Raw genomic sequence first — 22,911 nt, forward strand, 5'->3', positions numbered from 1 at the left:
AAAAGAACTGTTCCTGCAAGCCATCTTGAACCCAGGATCCCAGAGTGACTCAAAGAGCTGGTCTGCTGGCCTCCTGATCTGAGCCTCATGGACATAACAGGCTCCCCACAGCTTCTGGACCTTTCTTTAACGAGTTCCTGACCCTCAGGTCCTGGACCCTTGGTGTGGCTCAGCGGGCTCCTAATTCAAGCCTTTGGGCTCTCTGCAACCATGTGCCTTTTCAAAACCCGATCCGCACCACTCACATTGAAAATCAGCGCGAGCTGCCACCAGCCTGTCTCTTTGCATGGCAACATCGAGCATTCGCAAGGAACAGTCAGCGCAAAGCACCATCCCGTCCATCCGTGACGGCCGTCCTGCTCTTTGTGCTCCGCTGACAACTTCCAGCGATGCGCTCCTGCACCTCTTCAACACATACTGGACTCTTGACACAAAACTTGAGAAAGTAAACCTTCAGCGGGACTATTTTGGGACTGTATCTGATCCGTGCTCCATCACGATTGGCCTGAACTTTTAACTTTGACCTGGTCCAGCGCCAACAGATTGCAGCGGTTGGCGCTTTAGGCTTTTAGGTGCTATATTGCAATTTATTTGTTACAAATCCATAACTCTCATTCTACTGATTGGATTTTTGTTGTATTGGTCTTGTTTTATTTATTAAATTCTGCTCTAATGTACTAACCTGGTGTGGGATACTTTTTGCGTGGTGTTTTCACAGGTTTTCTGTTTGAAGTGTTGCACAAATACTTTACACATTGCCTCTAAGTTAAGACTGACTGCTCTGTGCCAAGCTACCAGGAGTTGGGGTGTGCTTGTGCCTCACCCGGACTAGGATTGTGCTTACTACTTGACCAGGACTCACACACCAGTCAACCTGTAGAAAAATATGTTAATGGTCTGTATGTGAGCTCAAACCCACACTGCACTGTTGGGTCACTACAATCTCACCCCAGGGATCCAATAAGCAAGTTAACTATCTAACAAAAGAAAACAAGGATGACTTCCAGCAGATCACAAAGCAAGGTATAATCACTTCGGAAAATATCATATGTGCAGGAGAATACATTTCTGTTCTACGTGATATCTTTAGCAAAGCAAAGCAAACAAGCATTGTCATAGCCAATAGGTCTCGCCTTTGGGACCTTATAGGAGTTAAACCAGAGCAATTGGTAAAGTAAAATACCTGACCATTAGGGCCATATACAAGACGGCTTGTATGACTCATAAGTCCCTACACACATCCCCTCCACGGTACCCTGCTGACAAACGTAAGATATCTGGGGGCACTAGACCATTGAGAAATGCTGAAGCACCACCGCTATCAACCTTTAAAAGGAACGACTCACGGTTCAATACTTCTCAAGAAGCGGGACCAGAATAGGGAACTCCTTACCGCTGAACCTTTGCACCACCTGAAAGTGCTTCTCCTTCAAGGGTATTTTAGATAACCTCTCCTCCCTAGGTTTCACCTTTCTAGTTTACTCGCCACACCAGTCAGTTCCTTGATATTCACTGCACTTAATCCATTCCATTAGACTCCATCTTGGCACTAGTCGAAATACTGTTACTCACATTTCATGACTACTGCAACTTACACTGTACTCCAATGTGTGTGGCTTTTTTAATGTACTTACATCTTGAGGCAATGTAATTTTGTGCCTAATGTAATACCCGGCTCTTATACTCTACTGTAGTAACATCTTCGTATTATGTAAATTTGTACAGTATGTACTAATCCATTTCTATTATAAGCACTCTGGCACCTTTGGGTAATGTCCATCCTATTAAAAAAAAAATGATAAATAAAAATCCGGGGCACATCACATCCTTTCCACCTGCATCAGTTTAAACTTAGTCGGGCAGTTGACATTCTGCGTGATCTTGGTTAAACCAGTGTTTGAGATTATCCTCCGCTCTGTCAATATCACTCTGTGTGATCCTGGGCAGGCCTCTTTTGCTCCTCTGTTTGAAGAAGAGCCAAAAAGAGTTGAGTAAACGGCGATTGAGAGCTGCTCTGTGGGACTTGTGGCGGGTCATGTTATCAGCTGCAGAGACCAACTCTGACACCAAACACAAACCTTTTCAGGAGTAAACATGTCTAAAAGTTATGAGAGATCTATGCTACTCTAGCGAGGACCAGAGGTAAAACGTGTTAGTCTGTTTAAATATTCACACACTCACCTGCAGTTCCAAACCTTCAAACAGAGCTGCGCGGGGCGAAAATAAAATAACATGATATGAAATAAAATGTACTGGAATGAAATGCTCTGCTTTCCTTCGCTTTCGATGGGTAAAGTTAAAGGTTTAGTGGCCTTAGGAAGTTGGTTCAAATAAGTGCAAGAGATTTTGTGCTTCCGTTGAGTGTTGTTCAGTGACCAATGTACCATGTGACCACCACACCATGTAATCCCCCCAAACTCCCTAACACACCACTGGTTTGTGGTACTGGGATTACACTGAACAGTCGAGGGAAGTGGTCAATAACGGGTCTATTAAAATGTTTATTTTACACCAAGACAGTCACACATGCTTCATGTCAACAAACACGCACCACTACACGCCTCCAGTGCCGAAGCAAAAAGCGAGGTTACTTGTTTATTAAACACTCCGCTGAAATCCTACAATTAAAAGCCAGCAATGACAGGGGGAAAAAGTCCAGGGGAGGGAGTGGCCGCATCGGCCTTAACCAAAAGTTGCATCCAGAGTTTCCAGCGCCGGCAGCGCACATAAACTAAGAAACCAGACCTCAAGAGAAGCTGACATGGCACAGCCGCTGTGCACTGGTAAAACACACACAAAAAAAAGAAGTGTGGCACCCGTCCGTGAAGCGGTCGCCGTGCAACAAAAGAAAGACACCACTTACAGCCCCCATTCCCCGGGATAAAAATAAGCTTAATTACTTAAGTATTTAACCGTGAGACTTGCAAACGCAGAGGGCAGAACACGCCTTGTCACCGACCCGCCCCTCCATCATGTTTCAATATATCTGAACTCCGAGCAGCTAGCACTGCTGCTGTAGTCACAGTTGTGGCTCGTGTCTCCCGAGACCGCAATAGGAACAAGCATTTGTTTACGAGGCTGGGGACACTAAAAATATGAAGTAGTCCCAAAACGAAAGATATACCAACCTACAGCGTAACTAAACTGTAGTTGGTCGGTGCTGCTTCCTGCAAAAACGGAAGTGACCTATCGGATCGCCAGCCAACAATGAGCCAGATAAGAAGAGCTTTGCCAGAGTGAACTAATGGCAAGCAGCAGGAGAGATTACCCTCCATATTCTGTTTACTACAGGTCTTGCGACAGCGCATGCGCTGTCTAGGCTCAACCTAAAAAACTATACTTACTCGCCTCATTGGTTTACTTTCTTTGGATTTCAAGATGATTACAATTCGAAGATGGAAACCTCTTGTCCTTCTTTATTTAGAAGTGGATTATTTTCCAAATTCCAGTTTAAAGGATACAGTTACTGTAAAAACAGAAAGACTATGAAACAGTTTTGCTAGAGGAAACATCCATTTAGAGGAGGTGGTAACCAACAAACCCACCCACCTCTGGAATGAATGCCAGCTACCCCTAAGGTGTGACTCTTTCATCTTGCCCCTACTGCTCATTTAGCAGAAGTCAGTTAGAGCATGCCTACCTGCTGGATGAATGAAAGCACTTCCTCAGCACAGATGTGGATGACTCCATCATTAAACTGTTATGTGATCAGAAAGTCTGAAATTTACTGACAACAATGCGGAATGGCCATGGGGATAACTTTTTAGCCCATGTATGCCGATGTATTCAAGTTCTGTTTTTTTTTTTTTAAGGATGATACTGAAACGGGGCTTCTACTGAGAATGTGCCTAAAACTGAGTTGTTGCACAAGTGCAGGGAAGATTTGATCATGCTTTGACAAGGGGCATGACAACCTTACTCAAATATGTGCAGTTTCTTAACATCATAAAATACAACAATCAAGCGGACAGTAACACCAGAACCACACATGTAGTATTCCTGAATATTAAATTACATTTAAAAGAAGGCCTTTTACAGTCACAGCTCCACTGGAAAGAAGCATCATTCAACTCAGTAGGTCGCAGAGCTACAACATTATAGGTTTTTCTGTGATTCATAAAAAATAGAGCACTTGAGCTGGGCGGTATTACAGAAATTGTCCCATGGGCACAGTAGGCACTTCGGCAGTATTTTCTGCCTGTTTTTGTTCTCCCTGGGTAGATTAATATCACTGAGGAAGGTAAGAAGCATGTGTGGAGTTCCTTCTGTAATTACCAGGAAATTAATGCCTGAACAATGTGAAGAGGTCATTCCCTTATTTTCAGGGGGGTAATTGCCCTATGCAAATCAGGAAATAATGTGCCTGCGCTCGAGATACATATAACTAATGCAGGTGCTTGGGCAAAGCAGTCATGAAGGAGAACATTAACCAGTAACATCAGAGAGTATTGCTAAAAGAAATGACCAAAAGACTCAAGGCGACAGCAGGTAGGCCTGAAGACAATTTCCAGAAGTACCTGTACAGTTCCTATCCCTGAGGCAATAGACTCAAGGCGAAAGCAGGTAGGCCTGAAGACCATTTCCAGAAGTACCTGTACAGTTCCTATCCCTGAGGCAATAGACTCAAGGCGACAGCAGGTTGGCCTGAAGACAATTTCCAGAAGTACCTGTACAGTTCCTATCCCTGAGGCAATAGACTCAAGGCGAAAGCAGGTAAGCCTGAAGACCATTTCCAGAAGTACCTGTACAGTTCCTATCCCTGAGGCAATAGACTCAAGGCGACAGCAGGTAGGCCTGAAGACAATTTCCAGAAGTACCTGTACAGTTCCTATCCCTGAGGCAATAGACTCAAGGCGAAAGCAGGTAGGCCTGGAGACCATTTCCAGAAGTACCTGTACAGTTCTTTTCACTGAGGCAATCCTTTTGTTGCCCTTGAACAACAATGTGTTCTTACTGCAACCTCTGTGAGAATACAGATGGGAGCATTTTTCTGGCAGCATGGCTTCCACTTTACAGCGAATCACAAAGTCCTAGATGAAAGCCAGGTTAAGGATTGTTTCACACTGAGGCACAAGGTAGAATTGGAAATCTCACATGGCAGGCGTGTACAATGTTGTCCCTTGCTGACATTCTAAGGTTAAATGTATATTAATATACAACTATTTTTACATGGGTCTCATAAAATCCTTTGTTGCTCAATACCATATCGTGGCCAGGTTTGCAAAGTTTCATTTGATTTGCAACTTTGTGTTATATTTGTATTGAATTTACTTTGGGTGCTCCAGCCAGAAAAACCTGTCCCAAAACAGTGAGTTACGGAAAACAATCATTTGTTTGGCTCGTTCATCTGCTCACTTTAAGCAAGAAAGATGTTGGCATAAAATATTGTAAGGTAAGCAACATTTCAGAATTTCCTTCCAGCTTCCGAAATCCTGAAACTGTAATTTTAAAACACTTTAATTGACCAGGCTACGAGAATATGGTCTGCCGATTGAGTTATTGACTTGTATATATGATTTATTTTATTTATTAATTATAGTTTGCGCTTTAAGTCACACTGTAATAATTTCACGCCGCCGTTTCAAAGCGCTCATATGGCATATGTCATGCAGAAATTGCATAGCAAAGGCAGCTTTGTGGTTGTATGTAGTTTAGTGAACCAAAATCAAAAAAGAAAACAAAAACGCCACACAGACTAGACTCTACCGACACAGTGCACTCTCAACCGGGAAACACCATCCCCCTTCAAAATGGCGCCCACGGACGTACAAGCGGCGATGCCACACTAGGGTCAGAGCGCTATCCATAAAATTGACGCGGCCGCGTCTCAACACCCGCTGAGCATAAGGCTGTTATCGGGGGGCCTACCAGGGAGCCTGCAGAGGAGGTGCCCCCCACTGATGACATTGCCACAGCAGAAGCCCACGGCACCACGCTTTAGCATAGGACCACCCAGGTCATAGCTGCCAAGGTTTCGAATTACTTATGTGTGATATTTTCATGGTTTCGGTGTAATTGTGAGTGACATTCAACGACTATGAGTGACACTCTCTCGCAGTCAAAATCAGGCAATGAATATGAGGGGAAATATATAAATACGAGAAATAATACCCTTTTGAGCAACGGAAACTCTAATAAAGCTTGGAACTGTTGTAAAGCACCTGAAATTGAAGGGCACTAACCTAGTAAAAAGCAGTAACTCACAGTTAATCCTCATCAAAAACAGTTTTGCGAATATATATGTGTGGTTCTTATTCTTTCTCTCCTTAACACCTTTTGTCCTCTTTCTTGCTTTTTCCCTCTTTCACACTGTCTCACTTTCCTCCCTGTTCCTTGTGCCCTTTGACTTAGCACTCCTTCTCCCCTTGTTGGGGAAAGATCCAATTTCTATACTCTGGAGTCTCCGTGACCCCTCTGAGAGAGTCCACAGTGCCAAGGGAGCCACTCACAGTTGAGGTATGGTATGGCGCCCCTTGCCAAAGCACTCCCTCTCCCCTTGTTGGGGAAGGATCCAGTAGGTAGGCCTTGGAGTATCAGAGACCCCTCTGAGAGAGTCCACTGCGTAAAGGGAGCCTCTCGCAATGGAGATGTGGGCATGATACCACTTCCCCTGGGACCACAGCTTACTGGACTTTGGACGCAGCTTTTACTCGTCTACCGGTTTGTGCCCCCGTCACCCTCCCTCTCCTCTTACATGCTTTGTCTCTCCCCCTCCTCTTTCCCTCCTTCATTCTTTGTCTACTTCCCCTGCTCATACCCCCTCTCCCCTGAATCTCTCCCCTTGCCTGCTTTTTCCCTTAGAAATATGTCCTTATTGTTTTTCGGGACCTATCATGTAACTATGTAGTCTTACTCTGATACTGTGTAATCCTTGTAACGATGTGCAACTATGGGCTGATACTCATGTAAAGCGCTCTGATACCTCCTGGTCTTGCCAGCGCTATATAAAACCTTTCAAATAAATAAATAACACATAAATAAATAAATAAAACACCTACATTTGTAATATTTATTGTCTTGTAATATTACCAAGAGTTTGAAGTGAAATAATTGAGTGTCAAAGGCAATACTAAATTCAACCGCTTTTTCCATTTTCTCTAATGTACTATCCTTTAGCTTTCAAAAAAACATGCCACTAGCAAATGGCCAAAGCTTACTTCAGTATGCTCATATTTGCAATTTAAGGGAGTTTAATTCGCCTCTATTTCAGATTAAATATTTGAACAGAATGTGTTTTTCAAAATCTTTGGTAAATTTGATTATATTGTTTCACAAGCTTTATTATATTGTGCGGCTAGGCAATGAGCAATTTAAAATAACAAATATTAGACATTTCAAAACGTATGTACCTAACCTTTTATATATGCTAAATAATGTATAATGTATTGATCTGCTGGTCTTCTCTTACAACAGCCAGCATGCCCACGAGTGAAACGGAATCTGTCAACACAGAAAACGTGGTTGGAGATGTCGAAAATGTTGGGTGCTGCGGCAGCATGTGGTAAGTACAGATCCAGTTCTTGGTGCAACATTATAAATATTTATGAGAACCAATTGCATAACTATGTATATTTGCAAGCCACCTCAAATTGCCAGTGTTTACTCTAAAATAAAAGTTTCCAGAAAATAATTACAAAAACCTAGTAATGCTTCTTCATATAGATGATATAGCAAACCAGTATGGTCAGCTGGCAAGTCATTTGCAGGGGTAATTCCAGACTACACATAGCATTCAGTACAACCAGGCTATATTATGGGCTATGCTAATGTGCCTAAGGCAGTCAATGTTGTGAAGTAGTCCTGTGAATGAAGCCTTACTAGCTACATTTTGTTATGTCTCGATAAGCTTAGGTCCCCTTATAAGCGGGAATCCAAGTCTTATATGCATCAGTATTATATGTAGCCTCAAGGGTTTGTGAATCCTGGGATTGTTACCCAAATTGTGTTTTGAAGTTGTTTTGGTTTGTTTATCCCACTGTTATTAACACTATTTAGCATGCTCTGGTACATCTTGGTGCCAGAACAAGCACATTTATTGGCAAATGGTGAGATGTTCTACCTTTATAATTTTAACTCAAACATTTGTATAACACACTTTGCTGATTTAAAAACCTTGAGGCTCTGGACTGCTTACAGCTGCAGGCTTGTTTACAACAGGCAAGTCTTAAGTAGCACCCTATAATGGATTTACTACAGCTTTTTATAATAGTGTTCCTCCTTAATATCAAATTTTTAAGATTTACCTCCCAAAAACTTCAAGGCGGAATATTTACTACAAGTTTATTGTTAAGGTGATTACCTATAGGTAAGTTTAGTTATTATTCTTACCTTCACATCTATGAACCTGGGTAGTTATAGTTAGGTCAGCTGTTCCATAAGAAAAAAGTTTTTTGTGTTGCTAATAACTTTGTCACCTTTTGACAAATTTCCACAAAACTTAAGAAAAAGGTGCTACTTTTTTACTAGCTTGTGCAGTGAAAGTTTTGGGGTAACTCGTCAAGCAGGGGGTGAGAAAAAAAGGGGGGGGGTCCCAAAACGCAAAATCACAATGCATTTCCCATAGACTTCTTTAAGGAGCTCTACTGCAAAAACTGCTGAACGGAATTACAGAAAATGTGGCAGGAAACTAGATCTTGGTCCACAGATTCTGCTTCTTCTGATTTGGTATGAATCTGCCCAGTAGTTTTTCAGAAATTAAGGTTGAAAAATAATGGTATATCTGGACGGCTGGGTCCAAGAGAGGCTTGAGAGAGTATTGCGGGAGCCCAAATTTAAAATTAGAGTGCCCTGATTGACCCAGGGAGCTTTTTATCCTCTTGAGCCATCTCACTTGGGGAGAGTCAGGCTCCTGCATGAGCGAGCACCCTGATTTGATACCAGCAGCATATGAAAAATGTCACTGGCAACAATTACAGGACTCTGGGACTTAGTCCACTGTCCTGATGTAAAAAATAATAATAATACCATAAGGGGCAGTGTAGGGATACACAGCCCTCTTCGGCCCTATGGTTGGGACCCAGAACCCCCCGCCCTGCCACCCCGTGCCTAAATGCAAAACAAATCAGCCACTTTTGCTTCGATCCTGCAAGTCTTGTTCCCGTGGTTCTCCTGTGTTATCTAGGCAGCAGAAAACAAAACAAATGGTGACGGGGACTCATTCTTCAATTACAGGCCCTGGGGAACCCACCCCTGGGCTGCATTCCATAAGGGGAAGAGGGCGTGCAGCCCCTGTCCCTTCCCATTATAGGCCCCGGGAAGCTCGTCCCCAGGGCCGAAATGTTCAAAAAGGGAAGGAAGGAGCGTCCCCCCATCCTGAGCCTTTAATGGCCCCAGGGAGACCACCCCCTAGTACCGCATTCTATAAGGAAGGGGAGCACTTGATCTCGGTGACACTTCGTAGTTCTTGAAAATCCAAAGGTCCCAAATTTTAGGCTTTTCTGGAGTAGCTCTTTTGTATCACTTCTACGGCTCCCAAGACCTCAGTAGCAGCACTTAAGGACCAAGAGTGTCCTGCCCAGGTCCAATTGTTAGTGGTCAGCTGGTCACTTCAGAAAAAGGGCCTGTAGGAGCTTGCTGTGCCCCTGAAGCCACACAGGAGGTCTGACAACTGACCCTTGGAATCAACTTCTCAGTCCTGGGTACGAGTGGAAGGGGGTTCAACCCATTAGGTTTCCATACAGTTCACAGACAGAAGGTCCATGCCTCTTCTGATCTTCCCCAGGTCCAGAAAGTTGACTTATACTTATGTCAGTTGCCTACACTTGGTGGTTTTTAAACATTGTTTTTTACTATTAGAAGGCCTACGTTTAACTCCTCTGTTATGCCTGGTATCCTCGGTGTGGTTTTCCCTAACATTTTGCATTCTGACCTCCTGTTTTTGACTGTTTTGCTGAAATTTGTTTTTGCTGGTTGTAGAACTCTGTGCACATTTTCACCGCTGACCAGTGCTAAAATGCATGTGCTCTGCATCTAAATGTGCCAGTAATTGGTTTATCAATAAAAAAATTGGCATATTTGATTTACCTGTAAGTCCCTAGTACAACAGTGCATTACATGTGCTCAGGGCCTATAAATCAAATGCTACTGGTGGGCCTGCAGCACTGATTGTTTCACCCATATAAGTAGCCCTTTAAACATGTACCAGGCATGCAACTGCAGAGCCTGTAGGTGCAGTTTTAAACTGCTGTGTCTGCCTGGCAAGTTAACCTACTTGCCAAGCCCAAACCTTCCTTGTTATTACACATAAGTCACCCCTAGAGTAGGCCATTGACAACCCAACGTCAGTGTGCAGTGTACTTAAAAGGAGGTACATGTACTGTTAGGTTGTACATGTCCTGGTGGTACAATACTCCACAATTCATGTTTCACTACTTCAAGGCTTATCACTCCCACAGGATAACATTGGAGCTGCCTTGTAAAGTTTTTAAAGTGTAGCTTCCAATTGGAAAAAGATAGGACAACCAAATTTGGTGTTTCTGGACTCACAATTAAAAAAAACGTCTTTTAGTGAAGTTGGTTTTTAGATTGCAGTTCTGAAAATGCAACTTTTAGAAAGTTGGCATTTCCTTACTTAAATCATTTGGTGCCTTCTGCCTGTCTCTTGAATTCACGTCTGGGGTGGGTGACAGTTGGCTTCCTGCATTCCCTCTAGACAGCCACACTCAAAGGAAGGGTAGGTGTGCCTCAGTGGTCATCTGCATGTTCATGGATCTGCCTGAGCAGGGTGAGGGGGAGGGGTGGACACTACCTGAAAGGGCTGTGTCTTGTCCCCACAGAAAGGGTTGCATACCCCCTGTAGCGAGTCTGGAGCCAGGGCAGAGAAGGGTCTTGTGTACTACAAAGACCTTTTTTGGATGTCTCGCTACTTCAAAGGGTAAAATGGGTATAGGTACTGGCCCTCTGACACCATGTACTGAGAACATATCTGTAACTAAGGGCATTCTGCCAGGAAGAAGAGCTGCTGTGCTGCAGGAGGGACTGCCACTTTGCTAACTGCTTTGCCGTACTGTAGGAAGGACTGCCACTTTGCTACCTGCTTTGTTGTGTTGGCCTGCTGCTTCTTGTCTGAAAGTGATAATGGTTGGACCCACTCTCTACATCCTAAGTACTTAAGTTTCTCCAAGGGCTTGTGGGCTTGCCTCCTGTTGCTGAAGTCTCAGGGATATATATTTCAGCACCTGGACTTTACTTGCTGTAAGCCTTGCTCTGCCAAGTAATGCTAATCCAGTCCAGGGCCTTTGGATGTGAGTTTAAAGTGCTGCATCTGCCAGAATCTGTGCATCTCTGTGGCAATCGACACCGACGTATTGCCTGGCACAACATTAGGATCCATGCATCACCACTGCTGTGAGGTCTGGACCCTGCGTACGGCACTAGGCACCGCCATTTGCCTCCAGAATCACTGCTTCAAGGATCAACGCTTTGTCACCAGCGCGTGGAGAAGATCAACACATTGTTTATAGTGTGGATTAACCCGGTGCATCACTCTCATGCTCTGGCTTGACGTTTTGTTCACAGAACGCCTCACCACTGTTGCATTTCGTTCAGTGACAAGGATTAAGGTACTTTGCTCAGCGTGCCCTGCGTGTGCCCTGTAACCGGCCTGCGGTCGGTTGTGGGTTGCCTAAACTTCTGACTTTGTCCCGGTCCAGCGCGACCTTCAGTAACCCCAAAGTGCTATTTGCTTCTATGCGCTATTTTTGACTTATTCCTTTGTTTTGTCCAGAATATAATAATCTATTTTCTAAACTGGTGCAGATTCTTTTTGTGGTGTTTTAACTGTGTTACTGTGTATGTGTGTGCACAAATACTTTACACATTGCCTTTTTAGGTTAGCCTGACTGCTCTGGGCCAAGCTACCAGAGGTTTTCTTTTTACAAAACAAGGGAACCTAATAAGGATTGGTCAGGGACCTTGGGTAATCGTTAGCTTTAGGTACAGTGGTCCCAAGACAAAGCTAATTAAAAAGGTTTGGATAAATATAGACCAGGAATCAGTGCTATATTAATTATTGTCCAGACGGACAATAGAATAGTTTAATAGTTTAAATACAATAATTCTGACAGACACAGTATGGTGGGACACAAGCCTGCATCCGACCAACCATATTTGGCAAACAAGGGAAAGCGACAATACAGAATGTGGAGTAAAATAAAGCATAAACAATACAAAAAAATAACAACAAAAGGAAAAAAGGCTCAGACAGGAAATTTCTGTTTGCAACTTGAAGTAAAAAATAAAGCAAACACGTATGACTTTCAGACACCAGTACACAAAAGGAATGCTTAAATGAGTACGTGCATAGTGTATATAGCTACCAGAGGGTGCGCAAAGGTGATTGTTTAGTGTGTACTGCGCTTACCCTGACTAGGATGGTGGTCCCTGCTTGGACAGGGTGCATACCTCTGCCAACCAGAAACCCGATTTCTAACATCTTCTTTAACCTTTGGTACTTTAGTGAATTGAGATATATATATATATATATATTATCTACTGGCGGTCGCCAGTAGATAGTTATAGTTAGGACCGTGTTTCCATAGGAAATCCGCAACATTCTATTTGGAATAACTTTTGCGCCGATTGACGAATCCTCGCAAAATTTTTAAAATAGGTGGGGCGCTCCGCTCCGCTCCTTCCCTGAAAGTCTCGGGGGGATTCGTCAAGCGGGGGCTGAGAAGAAGGGGGGGTCCCAAAACGCGTTTTCCCCATGCATTTTTCCATAGGACCTTTAGTCCAAGCTACAGCCCGAACGGCTGAACAGAATTACTTGAAATTTGGCAGAGAGGTAGTCCTCAGTTCAGGGATGTGCCTTTTGCAGGTCTGGTGTAAATCTGTTCATTAGTTCCTGAGAAAATTGCAGTTAAAAGCATATATATATCTATAAGCGCGCACCGTGCGCGTACGGTAAGCATACCGAACGCGCACGGTGACGTGCGCGAACGCAATTCTGATTGGTTGTTAGATGTCAGTAAACATTCGAATCGGTCGAAATCAGGAAGTGTCGGCCGCCATTTTGTCTCTCGCAGTCTGAGGCAATGAAAAACAAAGGGGGAAAACGTGAGAAGGGGGCAGGATGGACAGGTCCTGACCCCCTAGCCTTTGTCAGGGGGTCACTGAAGGACCCCCAAGGGTAAAAAAAAAAATATTTTTTTTTGCAAAAAATCGCGGGGTGCGCGCACCGTACGCGCACGGCACGAACAACGCATCGTGGGTGCTTGGTGCGCGAAGCGCACCAAGCGCCCACAGCGCGCGCACGGTGAAAAAACTTAAAAAAAAAAAATAATAATAATATAGCATTTAAAAAACCGTACAAATTCACTGAAAAAACCATAGGTTTCACACACGTTATAGTTAGGAATTAGCATTTAAAAAACCTTGCAAATTCACTTAAAAAACCATAGGTTTCACACTTGTTATAGTTAGCTGGACATTTCACTCGTGAAAAATCATTGAAATTCCCCCGTTATAGTTAGTGCAGGCAACTATAACTCACGGGACCGCAATCCTCTGCTGATGACGTCAGATATTACATCACTGATGACATATGTGTCTTTCTGAAAAAAAAATATTTGTAATATATGTATAGCTAAAAATTAATGGAAGTAGACATGGGTAAATAAGTGTCTAAATACAGTGATGTAATATCTGACGTCATCAGCAGAGGATTGCGGTCGCGTGAGTTATAGTTGCCTGCACTAACTATAACGGGGGAATTTCAATGGTTTTTCACGAGTGAAATGTCCAGCTAACTATAACATGTGTGAAACCTATGGTTTTTTAAGTGAATATATATATATATATATATATATATATATATATATATATATATATATATATATATATATATGCAATCTTCCGAATGGGTCATTCCGGGATTGAGCCCGAAGTGAGGTGGTGCGTTTGCCGGTATGCCCTCACCGGTGAATAATCTTTATCCTTCTTCAAAAAGTAACACGCACTCTCGAAGTCTAATGCTTAACAGGAAGCCAATTTATTATTTGCTACGCGTTTCGACCGCGTAGCAAATAATAAATTGGCTTCCTGTTAAGCATTAGACTTCGAGAGTGCGTGTTACTTTTTGAAGAAGGAGAAAAAAAAAATATATATATATATATATATATATATATATATATATATATATATATATATATATTGAAGTTAGGTGTTGAGATTAAAACATATGTCTAAAAACTAAACCCAGACCTTACAACTCACTCTGAGCCACAGTGTATCACACAATATTGGATACCTTCACCTAGTCACTTGGTGAGCAGCTGATCTCACACAGTGTGCATACAGTTATGTAATATACCTTGCAGGAGCAGGTTTCCAGCTAATTGTTTGGATGACCCTGCTCAGCCGATGAGCGTCATAGGGTGTGAAACCTCCACAGGCGATCGGTGGGGGCCTTAAAAGCTTTGCTTTTTTCTCTTTTGGAGGGGGAAGGCTGTTAAAGTGCCTTAGACTCTCCTCAGCACGAAGCACTGCCCCTCTTAGGTCCCACCACCTCCACACAGTGAAGCACTTTCACAAGTTGACAGGTCTATGGACATGAGGCGTTAAAGGAAATGCAGTTTCAAATTGCTTCTCTGATATCCTATTTCTTTTTACACTTACGGCAAATCTCATATCCATCAACCTCAGTCTTTTATTCACAAGCTGGTCACCTTGCAGCCTCCATCTAAGTTTTAATGCTTCCCCCTTTTAGGCCCCTGCACTGGAACTCCCTAACGCTAGTCAATGTAATTCACACAACTGGTGCAAGTAATGCACACAAAACATTTTCTCTAACCCTTTATAAGTACCCCGCCCTTGTAGATTATTGTAACATCATAGTTGCTATTCAAAAGATTTCTGATTGAATTAATACTTCTGCTAAATAAATATATTGTTAATCCTAAATTCCGGACATTGGATTTTGCTTGTTCTTTCCTTGAAAAGGAGGGAGAGGATTGGATTTAAGTGAAGTTATCAATGAAATTGCTCTTACAGTACCACATGCTTTTGAGATACAAATCTAACGAAAAAGAATAAACAAAATTTAGTTGTCAGTGATGTTTTTCGTCATTTGCTCAATAGAAGTATTCCGGTACATTTTTCTAGGCTCAGCCTACTTTTTAGGTCTCGCCTAGGCAGCGCGCATGCGCTGTCTCTCTGAGACGTCAAGTAATCTGTATGTTATGTGAAACTCCTCCTATTGCCCGGTAATTTCTCCTGCCTTTTGCCATTTGTTGGATGTTGGCATAGCTCCTGTTATCTTGCTTTTTAGTGGCTGTTGATCCAATCTTGACTTCTGTTTAGTCCGGAAGCAGCAGCGCCTAACTACTGTTTTCGTCCGCTTTTCCTTTATTATGTGTGTTTGGGGGAACTTTCTTTTACATACATACTTCAATAGATAATGAGCACGGAGCTCGTCACGAGCGCCACGCTGTTCATCATACATATTCAGCACGGCGCTCGTCATGAGCGCCGCACTGTTAATTGTTTGTTTTGAGATCCTTGTTTAAAATGGATTTACTTTTTTTTTACTATGCATTCACCGCGCTTTAGCTTTAAACAGCTTAAGCTAAAATGCGAGTGCCAAGATTACTTCAAAAGCAAAGAAATGGAAAAAAAAGCGTGAGTGCGGCGAGTGTAAAAAAAGTCAACAAATACAAAAAAATGCGTGGCCGATATTTTTTTTTATTTGCGTACTTTTGTTACAATCGCCACACTCGCACTTTAGCTGTAAACATTATAAGCTAAAGCGTGGGTGAAAAGAAAAGAAATTGGTCTAAAACTGCTCAGTATGGGGGGTCTGCGCAGGGCTCTTCAATAAAGGAAGCTGTAGCGCTTGTTTTACATTGCAATCTGGGACTTGTAGGTTCTGAGATTAATGCAAAAGTTAAGATGAGACACTGTCAACTAACATTGAACAAGATCAGCTATCTGTGTTGTATAATACAAAAGCAGAAAAAGTATGAGCTGTTTTATAAAAAAAGCACGTTCCTGCCCCACAAAGAACCAAGTTGGGTTCGTGGGGAAGCAGATATGGACAACTTTAAAGTTTCCATGCCAAGTGGGAGCAGGCCTTCCAGTAGCATTTTTCCATTGCATTTTATTTTTCATTGTAACCACAGAACGGAACGAAAGTCCGGACTGAAGATTTTAACAGTTTCTTGTTCAGTTGATTGTGACACGTAGCTCTTGAGTAGCTCATCCACTCCAGGTTGTTTACCCTCTGTATTTCGGGACTTATAGTTCTGTTCATCTTGTTAGAAATTCATGACTACAAGGCCCAGAATGCAAAGGAATTACAATCTGTCCTGGATTGCTCAACAGTGGGCCTGAAAAACTGACACTTGAGAGGTTAGTGTCCCTCAAAGAGAAAATGTCATATATGAACCACTCAAATGACACAGTGTGGCACACTGCAGTCTGCAGACAGTACAATCCGGCAAATATATATAATTAAAACTTGAAAGCTGATCCCTTACTGTTACTGCTATCCGCTTGTCTATTCCTTCATGGTCATTTACATTCTGTTAGTTCATGTCTGCTCCTGCTCCATTAAACCTGTTAGTTACTACAAGCCTGCTCCTCAACTTAGCTAAACCGCAAGGTGGCCCTTCGTTCCGGGGCATCGTAGGGTCCTGCCTACTGGCCAGTCACACAGGGGCAGAAAAGGTGAGTCAAAAGCAAGAAAAGACTGACAGCAATCGATGGAATCAGAAAGACAGCTTCTAATCGAGGCATTGAGACACGAGGAGAGAGGGTGTAGTGAGCAATGGGAGTCAGTGGATGGATGTGAACAAAGCAACAAAACAACCTCTGGATTTTTGTATTCAATTCCTCGGTGGATGCTTGTGAGTAGGGAAATCAGACTGTTGCACGTTCCCATTGTAAGTACATTTCCATTTTCGGTGTTCCATATCAGTGCATTCTGGGAATTGCAGTCTTGGATCATATGAATTAAGCAAATTAGACCAACACACCTCAACCTCATTACGATATGTAAAAGTAAAGCCCGGGAACTTAAATGTGGCTCCCCGGTTGCACGGAGCCTTCTGGTCACCCTATGTTTACTGGTATAACTGGCGCCCTTTCACAGCAATGAATACGACCAAATTGAAGTGAATCTGGTATGCCCCAACGCAGGTGTTGTTAATGCTTATTGTAGTGATTGTCCGATCAGCATTCTAGTGTTTCCCCCTGCTGTACCACACACTGAACACCCACACACCACAGGCGTCACCACTCAGGTGACCCTGATAATAAAACGGACCGAGCACACGTGCTCTGGGCCAGTTATGCACCCATACTATCTGTGTCCGTGTAATCCTTTTACGAGTATGTGGGCCTAGTGCCTGCCAACTCCACATTGGCGACGAGGGGGCTGTGCCCGTGCGTGCAGCAGCCCAGCAGTTGAGGATAAGGGGGGAGTAGGCTGCCCTGTAGAGGGCACCCCCAGAAGCCGGCGCGGGATGTGCCAGATAGCCCACGGGGCGCGTGCAAAGCCCCGGGCCTGCATGAAGGGCAGAAGGTGATCGGAAGCCCACCCCGCACCGATGTGAAAACCCGCGGGGGAGTGTGAAGTGCACCGGGAAGAAGAGCGAGCCGACCGAAGCCCACCCACATTGGCCGCGATGACCCGCCAGGCAGGCGGCGAGTCCGATGAGAGGAAAAAGAAGCTGTGGCGACTGCCTCAAGTGTGGGCGAAAGGGAGAGCACCAGTGAAGCCGTGGCCTGACTGGTGCCATTGACCTGCCGCGGTCCTGTCCAGGAATCGGAGCGGGAGCCCACCCCGCGTATGAACAACGTGAAAGCCCACGGGGCATGAGGTGAGCCTGCGTGGGTGTAGTACCAAACGATCCGGAGAGTCACTAGCGTGACTCCAGCCCTAACGCGAACCCTGTGGATACGAGGGCCCCTGTGTAAAAGTGGGCTGGCTGCTGCGAGGCAGCCAAAGGTGAACACAAGCCTGCAGTGAGGCTACGCAATGCCAAAGCCGTAGCTCCAACCCCCACCCCGCGCAGCGTGAGGACTGAACGAAGCTGCTGCGCGTGGGAGGGGAGCGGAAAGAAGAAAGCGTGCCGCCTGTAGATCGGAGCGGCGCCAGCACCCCCTGCGCAGCCCTTGGTGAGAAAAGGGCCTAGCTGCGAGGGGCGGAAGGTACAAAATCCTGGTGTGTGGCTGATAGTGAGAGGAGCGGCCGGAATACAAATGCAGCTATGTGTCGCGGCCCGCAGCCTTTATCATGGGAAGAGGGTGCCAGAAAGCCAGCGAGTGCGCAAGGCATGTAGAGGAGTGCTGCGCGGGACAAGGCCTTACCGAATGGCACCCAGAGGCCAGCAGCAGTGAAGAGGACTGCCGGCGAGAGCACAGTGTCAGGAGGAAACCAAAACCGCTTTCAAGGGAAGAGATGTAGCCCCTGCGCAGCCCGTGATGCAAGAGGGCCTGTGGCGAGGGGCAGAGCAAGAGAAAGTAAAAACTGTGTGAGGCCGAGCGGGGAGCTGCGTAGGCGGGAGGGGGAAGAGATCTCCTGCCCCAAGCACCGAACGTGCATTTTGCCCTCCTGCACGGCCCAGGTTAAAGGAAATAAAAGACTGACTAACCGCTGAGGAAGGAAAGTCCTGCTGCAGGGCGGAAGTCCAACAAGGGTGATTTGGAGGCAGCCGGTGTGCTTTATACACAAGTCCCATGGAGAGGCTGCAGCTGAGCGTAGGCTGGCAGCTGGCCTGATCTTCCCCGGCACCCAAGCCAAGCCGAGGGGACCAGGAGTCCCGTGGTAGGCCTGCAAGCGACCGTTGCACGGCCAGAGCCAGAGCACGATGCTCGCAGCGTTTGGGAAGCTGCCGTGGCCGTTAAAAGCCAAAGCAGCAGCGCCACCAAGTGGCCATTTAGCAATAACGCACCCACTGCCCAAATAATGTGCAACAGAACCGGGACAGAGTGACTGGTGAGCACTGAGGTTGCTCAGAGAGAAACAGGTCCTGGCTGCTGTGACCTACACAGAGGAGTTGGGGGATGGAGAGCTGCCCATATGGCAAGTAGGGGCATCAGTAAAATAAATACGTGCCAGGAGAGAGCAGTATGCGGCGGCAGCGAGGAATGCACTAAAGGCACTAGGTGAGGACAGCGCAAAAGATGTCAGTGAAGGGAAAGGTAACCCTACAACGTGATTGGGCTATTGCAAGAACCGTAGGCAAGTACCCAGCAGTCAAAGTGATACAGTGAGAGGAACCCCTAGAAGAAACAAAGGGCGCAGTCACAAGTGCGCAAAAGGGGTGACCAGGAACAGGTCGAGTTGAGACCGACAGCGCAGCGGTACCTGGTGGCCACACGTTGTCGTTGCAGCAGCAGGAAAAGGCAGGAGCACCACCAGAAAAACAAAGAGTGATTCAGGAACCCAGCACCAAGCAAGTGCGCAGCAGTGCAGGAACAGTGGTTACAGCTCCAGGAATGAAATACTGAAGATAATGCGCGGCAAGGGCGCCCAATGAAGCAAACGAAGGGTGCAGTCAGAAGCGAGCCGAAGCAACGCGACTGCAGCAAGAAAAAGAATTGGTTGTGCAGACCACCAGAAGCACGAAGACCCGCACGGAGAAAGAAGCCGACCTCCAGATGGTCGCAAGGAGGAAGAAGCCGACCAGCCAGATGGTCGCAAGGAGGAAGAAGCCGACCAGCCAGATGGTCGCAAGGAGGAAGGAGCCGACTTGCCAAATGGTCGCAAGGATGAAGAAGCCGACCCGTCAGATGGTCGCAAGGATGACACTGACCTACAAGAGGTCAGACAGTGACGTGACCTGCGAAGAGGTCAGAGAGAAGGAAGAGATCTGACAAGAGGTCCATGAAGTGAATGACCGAGGAGAGGTCCGCGAAGAGGACCAGGAAGTGACAGAGGAGAAGTTTAAAGACATCAACTAGAAGTCAGAAGTAATGGAACAAAAGAACGTCGCGACGGCAGGTCCAGTCACAGATCGAGGTGAAGATAGTGTCCTAGGGGAGGACAAGACCAGGGACACACGTGTGGAGTGCACGCTACACGGAGAGGCCTGGTTAGGGTAGACCAGCAGAAGAGAAGACCAGACAGCGTCGCGAAGGAAAGAAAGAGAAGACAGAACTCGAGTGGCAAGACGCCACAGCGAAGGAAGAAAAGCAGAGGAGAAGAGTAAAGAAGTGTGCGTGACAGGTTAACTCACACACCAGAAGGGGAACACCCGAAGAGGAAAGTGAAAAGGTGCATGAACATCCGAACACAGTACTTGGAGAACATCAGCATCACTGGGAGTATACATCCACGTGCGAATCCTTAGCTCACCTGGTGACGACAAAGGCGAGCAGGCCGGGCCATTGGCAACAAACACCTCTGGGATGGAACGGACACAGGACTGTGGATATCCAAGAGGCAGAGGCCTCTTGGACACCGGTGGCAGTGGGTCCCGACACAAGAGATGGACTATTGAAGCACACTCTGGAAGTCCTGGGAGGACAAAGGTAGCACGCAAAGGAGCAAGTACCAACAACACCCTTTCAGGTGGAACTTAGGACATGCAGAGGTGACCCGTAGCGACTCCTCCAACCTGATTGGTCCACCGGTCCAGTGGAAGCCTAGCAGAAAAGGGCCTCCGGGTCATCCGGTGAGAGGGGACACCCACGAGAGAGGGCCATCCATGAGAGGGACGTCCTGCAACTGCAAATCCCGTTGGAGGTAAACAATCACCAGATGGAGAAAGTACTTCACCCATGACTGTACAGTGGAAAATAACACATAACTGATCCACCATCATTCCATCTGCACTTTCACCGGCTGTGGAATAGAAAGAGAGAGACTGTAGATCACACTTCCACGTTGCAAGTCCAAGAAAGACTACATCTACAGGGCACCCTGACATCGTGCCAAGGAGAACTAGTGGTCCTGGCTGCAAGGATACCATCATCGGCGGTTGGCCAGCAGCGGAAGAGACTACGTGGAAGTCATTGTTATTGTGTTGCATTTTGTTTACAAATTATATTCTCTCCCACAGGTTCGGACTTCATTGTTTTGACCTTTAATAAAGTTTGTGAGGGATGTAGTGATCGTCCGATCAGCATTCTAGTGTTTCCCCTGCTGTACCACACACTGAGCACCCACCCACCACAGGCGTCACCAGTCAGGTGCCATACACAAAACACAGAACTTCCTACGCTTGTCTTTCAGAAAGGCAAAATGTCCACAAATATTAACAACAACCACAGACCACGGTATACAAAACAATGTTATTTGATTTATTTGTTCATTTTGTTCATTTTTTCATTTTTTCGTTATTATTTTGGGCAACATATACAAATAATGTCACAATATTGAAACAAAGTTGTGACTAACCTTAACAGTGTACGGACAATTCATCTAAAAAACATATATACAAAATAAATTCAAGGACATTCAAAAGCATTAAAGACAATAGACCTGGGTTGTGCAATATAAACATGAGACCAGGCGCTGGTCTCATGTTTATATTGCACAACCCATGGTTTTAACCGTTATTAGATTGTTGTTTAAAAATTCTTTTTGTGTTTTTCAGGTCTATTGTCTTTAATGCTTTTGAATGTCCTTGAATTTATTTTGTATATATGTTTTTTAGATGAATTGTCCGTACACTGTTAAGGTTAGTCACAACTTTGTTTCAATATTGTGACATTATTTGTATATGTTGCCCAAAATAATAACGAAAAAATGAACAAAATGAACAAATAAATGAAATAACATTGTTTTGTATACCGTGGTCTGTGGTTGTTGTTAATATTTGTGGACATTTTGCCTTTCTGAAAGACAAGCGTAGGAAGTTCTGTGTTTTGTGTATGATACTTATCCCTGTATTCTTCCTCGCTCATGAACTTTATCAGGGTCCCTCTTCTGTAGTTCCTTCAGTCACCAGTCAGGTGACCCTGATAATAAAAGGGGCCAATCGCACGCGCCCTGGGCCAGTTATGCACCCATACTATCTGTGTCTGTGTAATCCTTCAGGAGTATGTGGGCCTAGCGCCCGCCAACTCCACACTTACAACTGTCTGCTGGTTGGTGTAAGGAAACTGTTAATGAGCGTGAACGTAATTATGGTTTGATTTACTGCCATTTTATATAAAATAATGCAGAGCTGCTGTTTTTGTCAGCTCTCTCTTTGAAGCAGACATGACATTTCCTACAGAATACAAGGCTTAAATCAATGGAAACTTTTTCTGTAAAATTTAAGTAAATAATGCGAGTTGTGTCCGGAAGTCATTTTATAAATAAAGACCCATTTCCAGTGAAGCGGTGGTTTTCCATCACCTTTAGTGGCAGGAAAGAGTGCGCCAACTTGAGAGCTCAGGCGAAGTATTGGAGGCGGAGAGACCTGAGGAGTGAAATCTTCACACTGCGCTTTGAATGTTGATCTGCGAAACATTCACGAAGCTGGCATATATAAGCTTGCCTTCAAAATTATAACTTTTTCTGCTAATTTCTCTCCAGTGATTCGCAAAAAACGTTTTTCATCCTTTCCAAATGGCGATTTGTTTTGAGGGTTGAGTGGAGCTAATCTGTCGATGGCTTTAGTGAACCAATTAATAAACGATGTACATAGGGAACCAGATCTAGCCGGAAATGTCTTGGGCGCCTTGTGACAGGCGGGGCAGTGATTCTACCTAAGCGCTACATGTTCTGTGTGTGGTGTGACCTCACCCCGTCTTACAACCCCCTGAACATCAAAGGCACTAAAAACGAGCCAGCCCAAGCCATGTTTAACGCAGGACTGAGATGGATGCCCGAAGGATTGGGAGCATGAATAGCAAGGGAGTGCCCGCCTATTGCGAGGGTGAGATGCGCTTAGAAGGACATGCACGCCTTCCAGCGCCTCCTGAACGTGCTAAAAAGCTACTGAAACAAACATGTGTCTTTTTCTTGGAATGTTATCC

At 44.9% G+C, this 22,911-nt stretch overlaps 1 protein-coding gene across 2 annotated transcripts in view; it reads left to right on the plus strand.

The window, feature by feature from the left end:
• Nucleotides 1-22,911, plus strand: part of CACNA1D (calcium voltage-gated channel subunit alpha1 D) — a 1,031,608-nt gene that overhangs the window by 324,407 nt on the left and 684,290 nt on the right. For both annotated transcript variants that reach the window (XM_085624624.1, XM_085624625.1), the window contains exon 10: nt 7,414-7,501. In XM_085624624.1, coding sequence (XP_085480750.1) covers nt 7,414-7,501 — 88 coding nt within the window. The remainder of the gene's footprint in view (nt 1-7,413; nt 7,502-22,911) is intronic.

This window comes from Triturus cristatus, chromosome 9, assembly GCF_964204655.1.
Source record: "Triturus cristatus chromosome 9, aTriCri1.1, whole genome shotgun sequence".
Taxonomy (NCBI): Eukaryota; Metazoa; Chordata; class Amphibia; order Caudata; family Salamandridae; genus Triturus; species Triturus cristatus.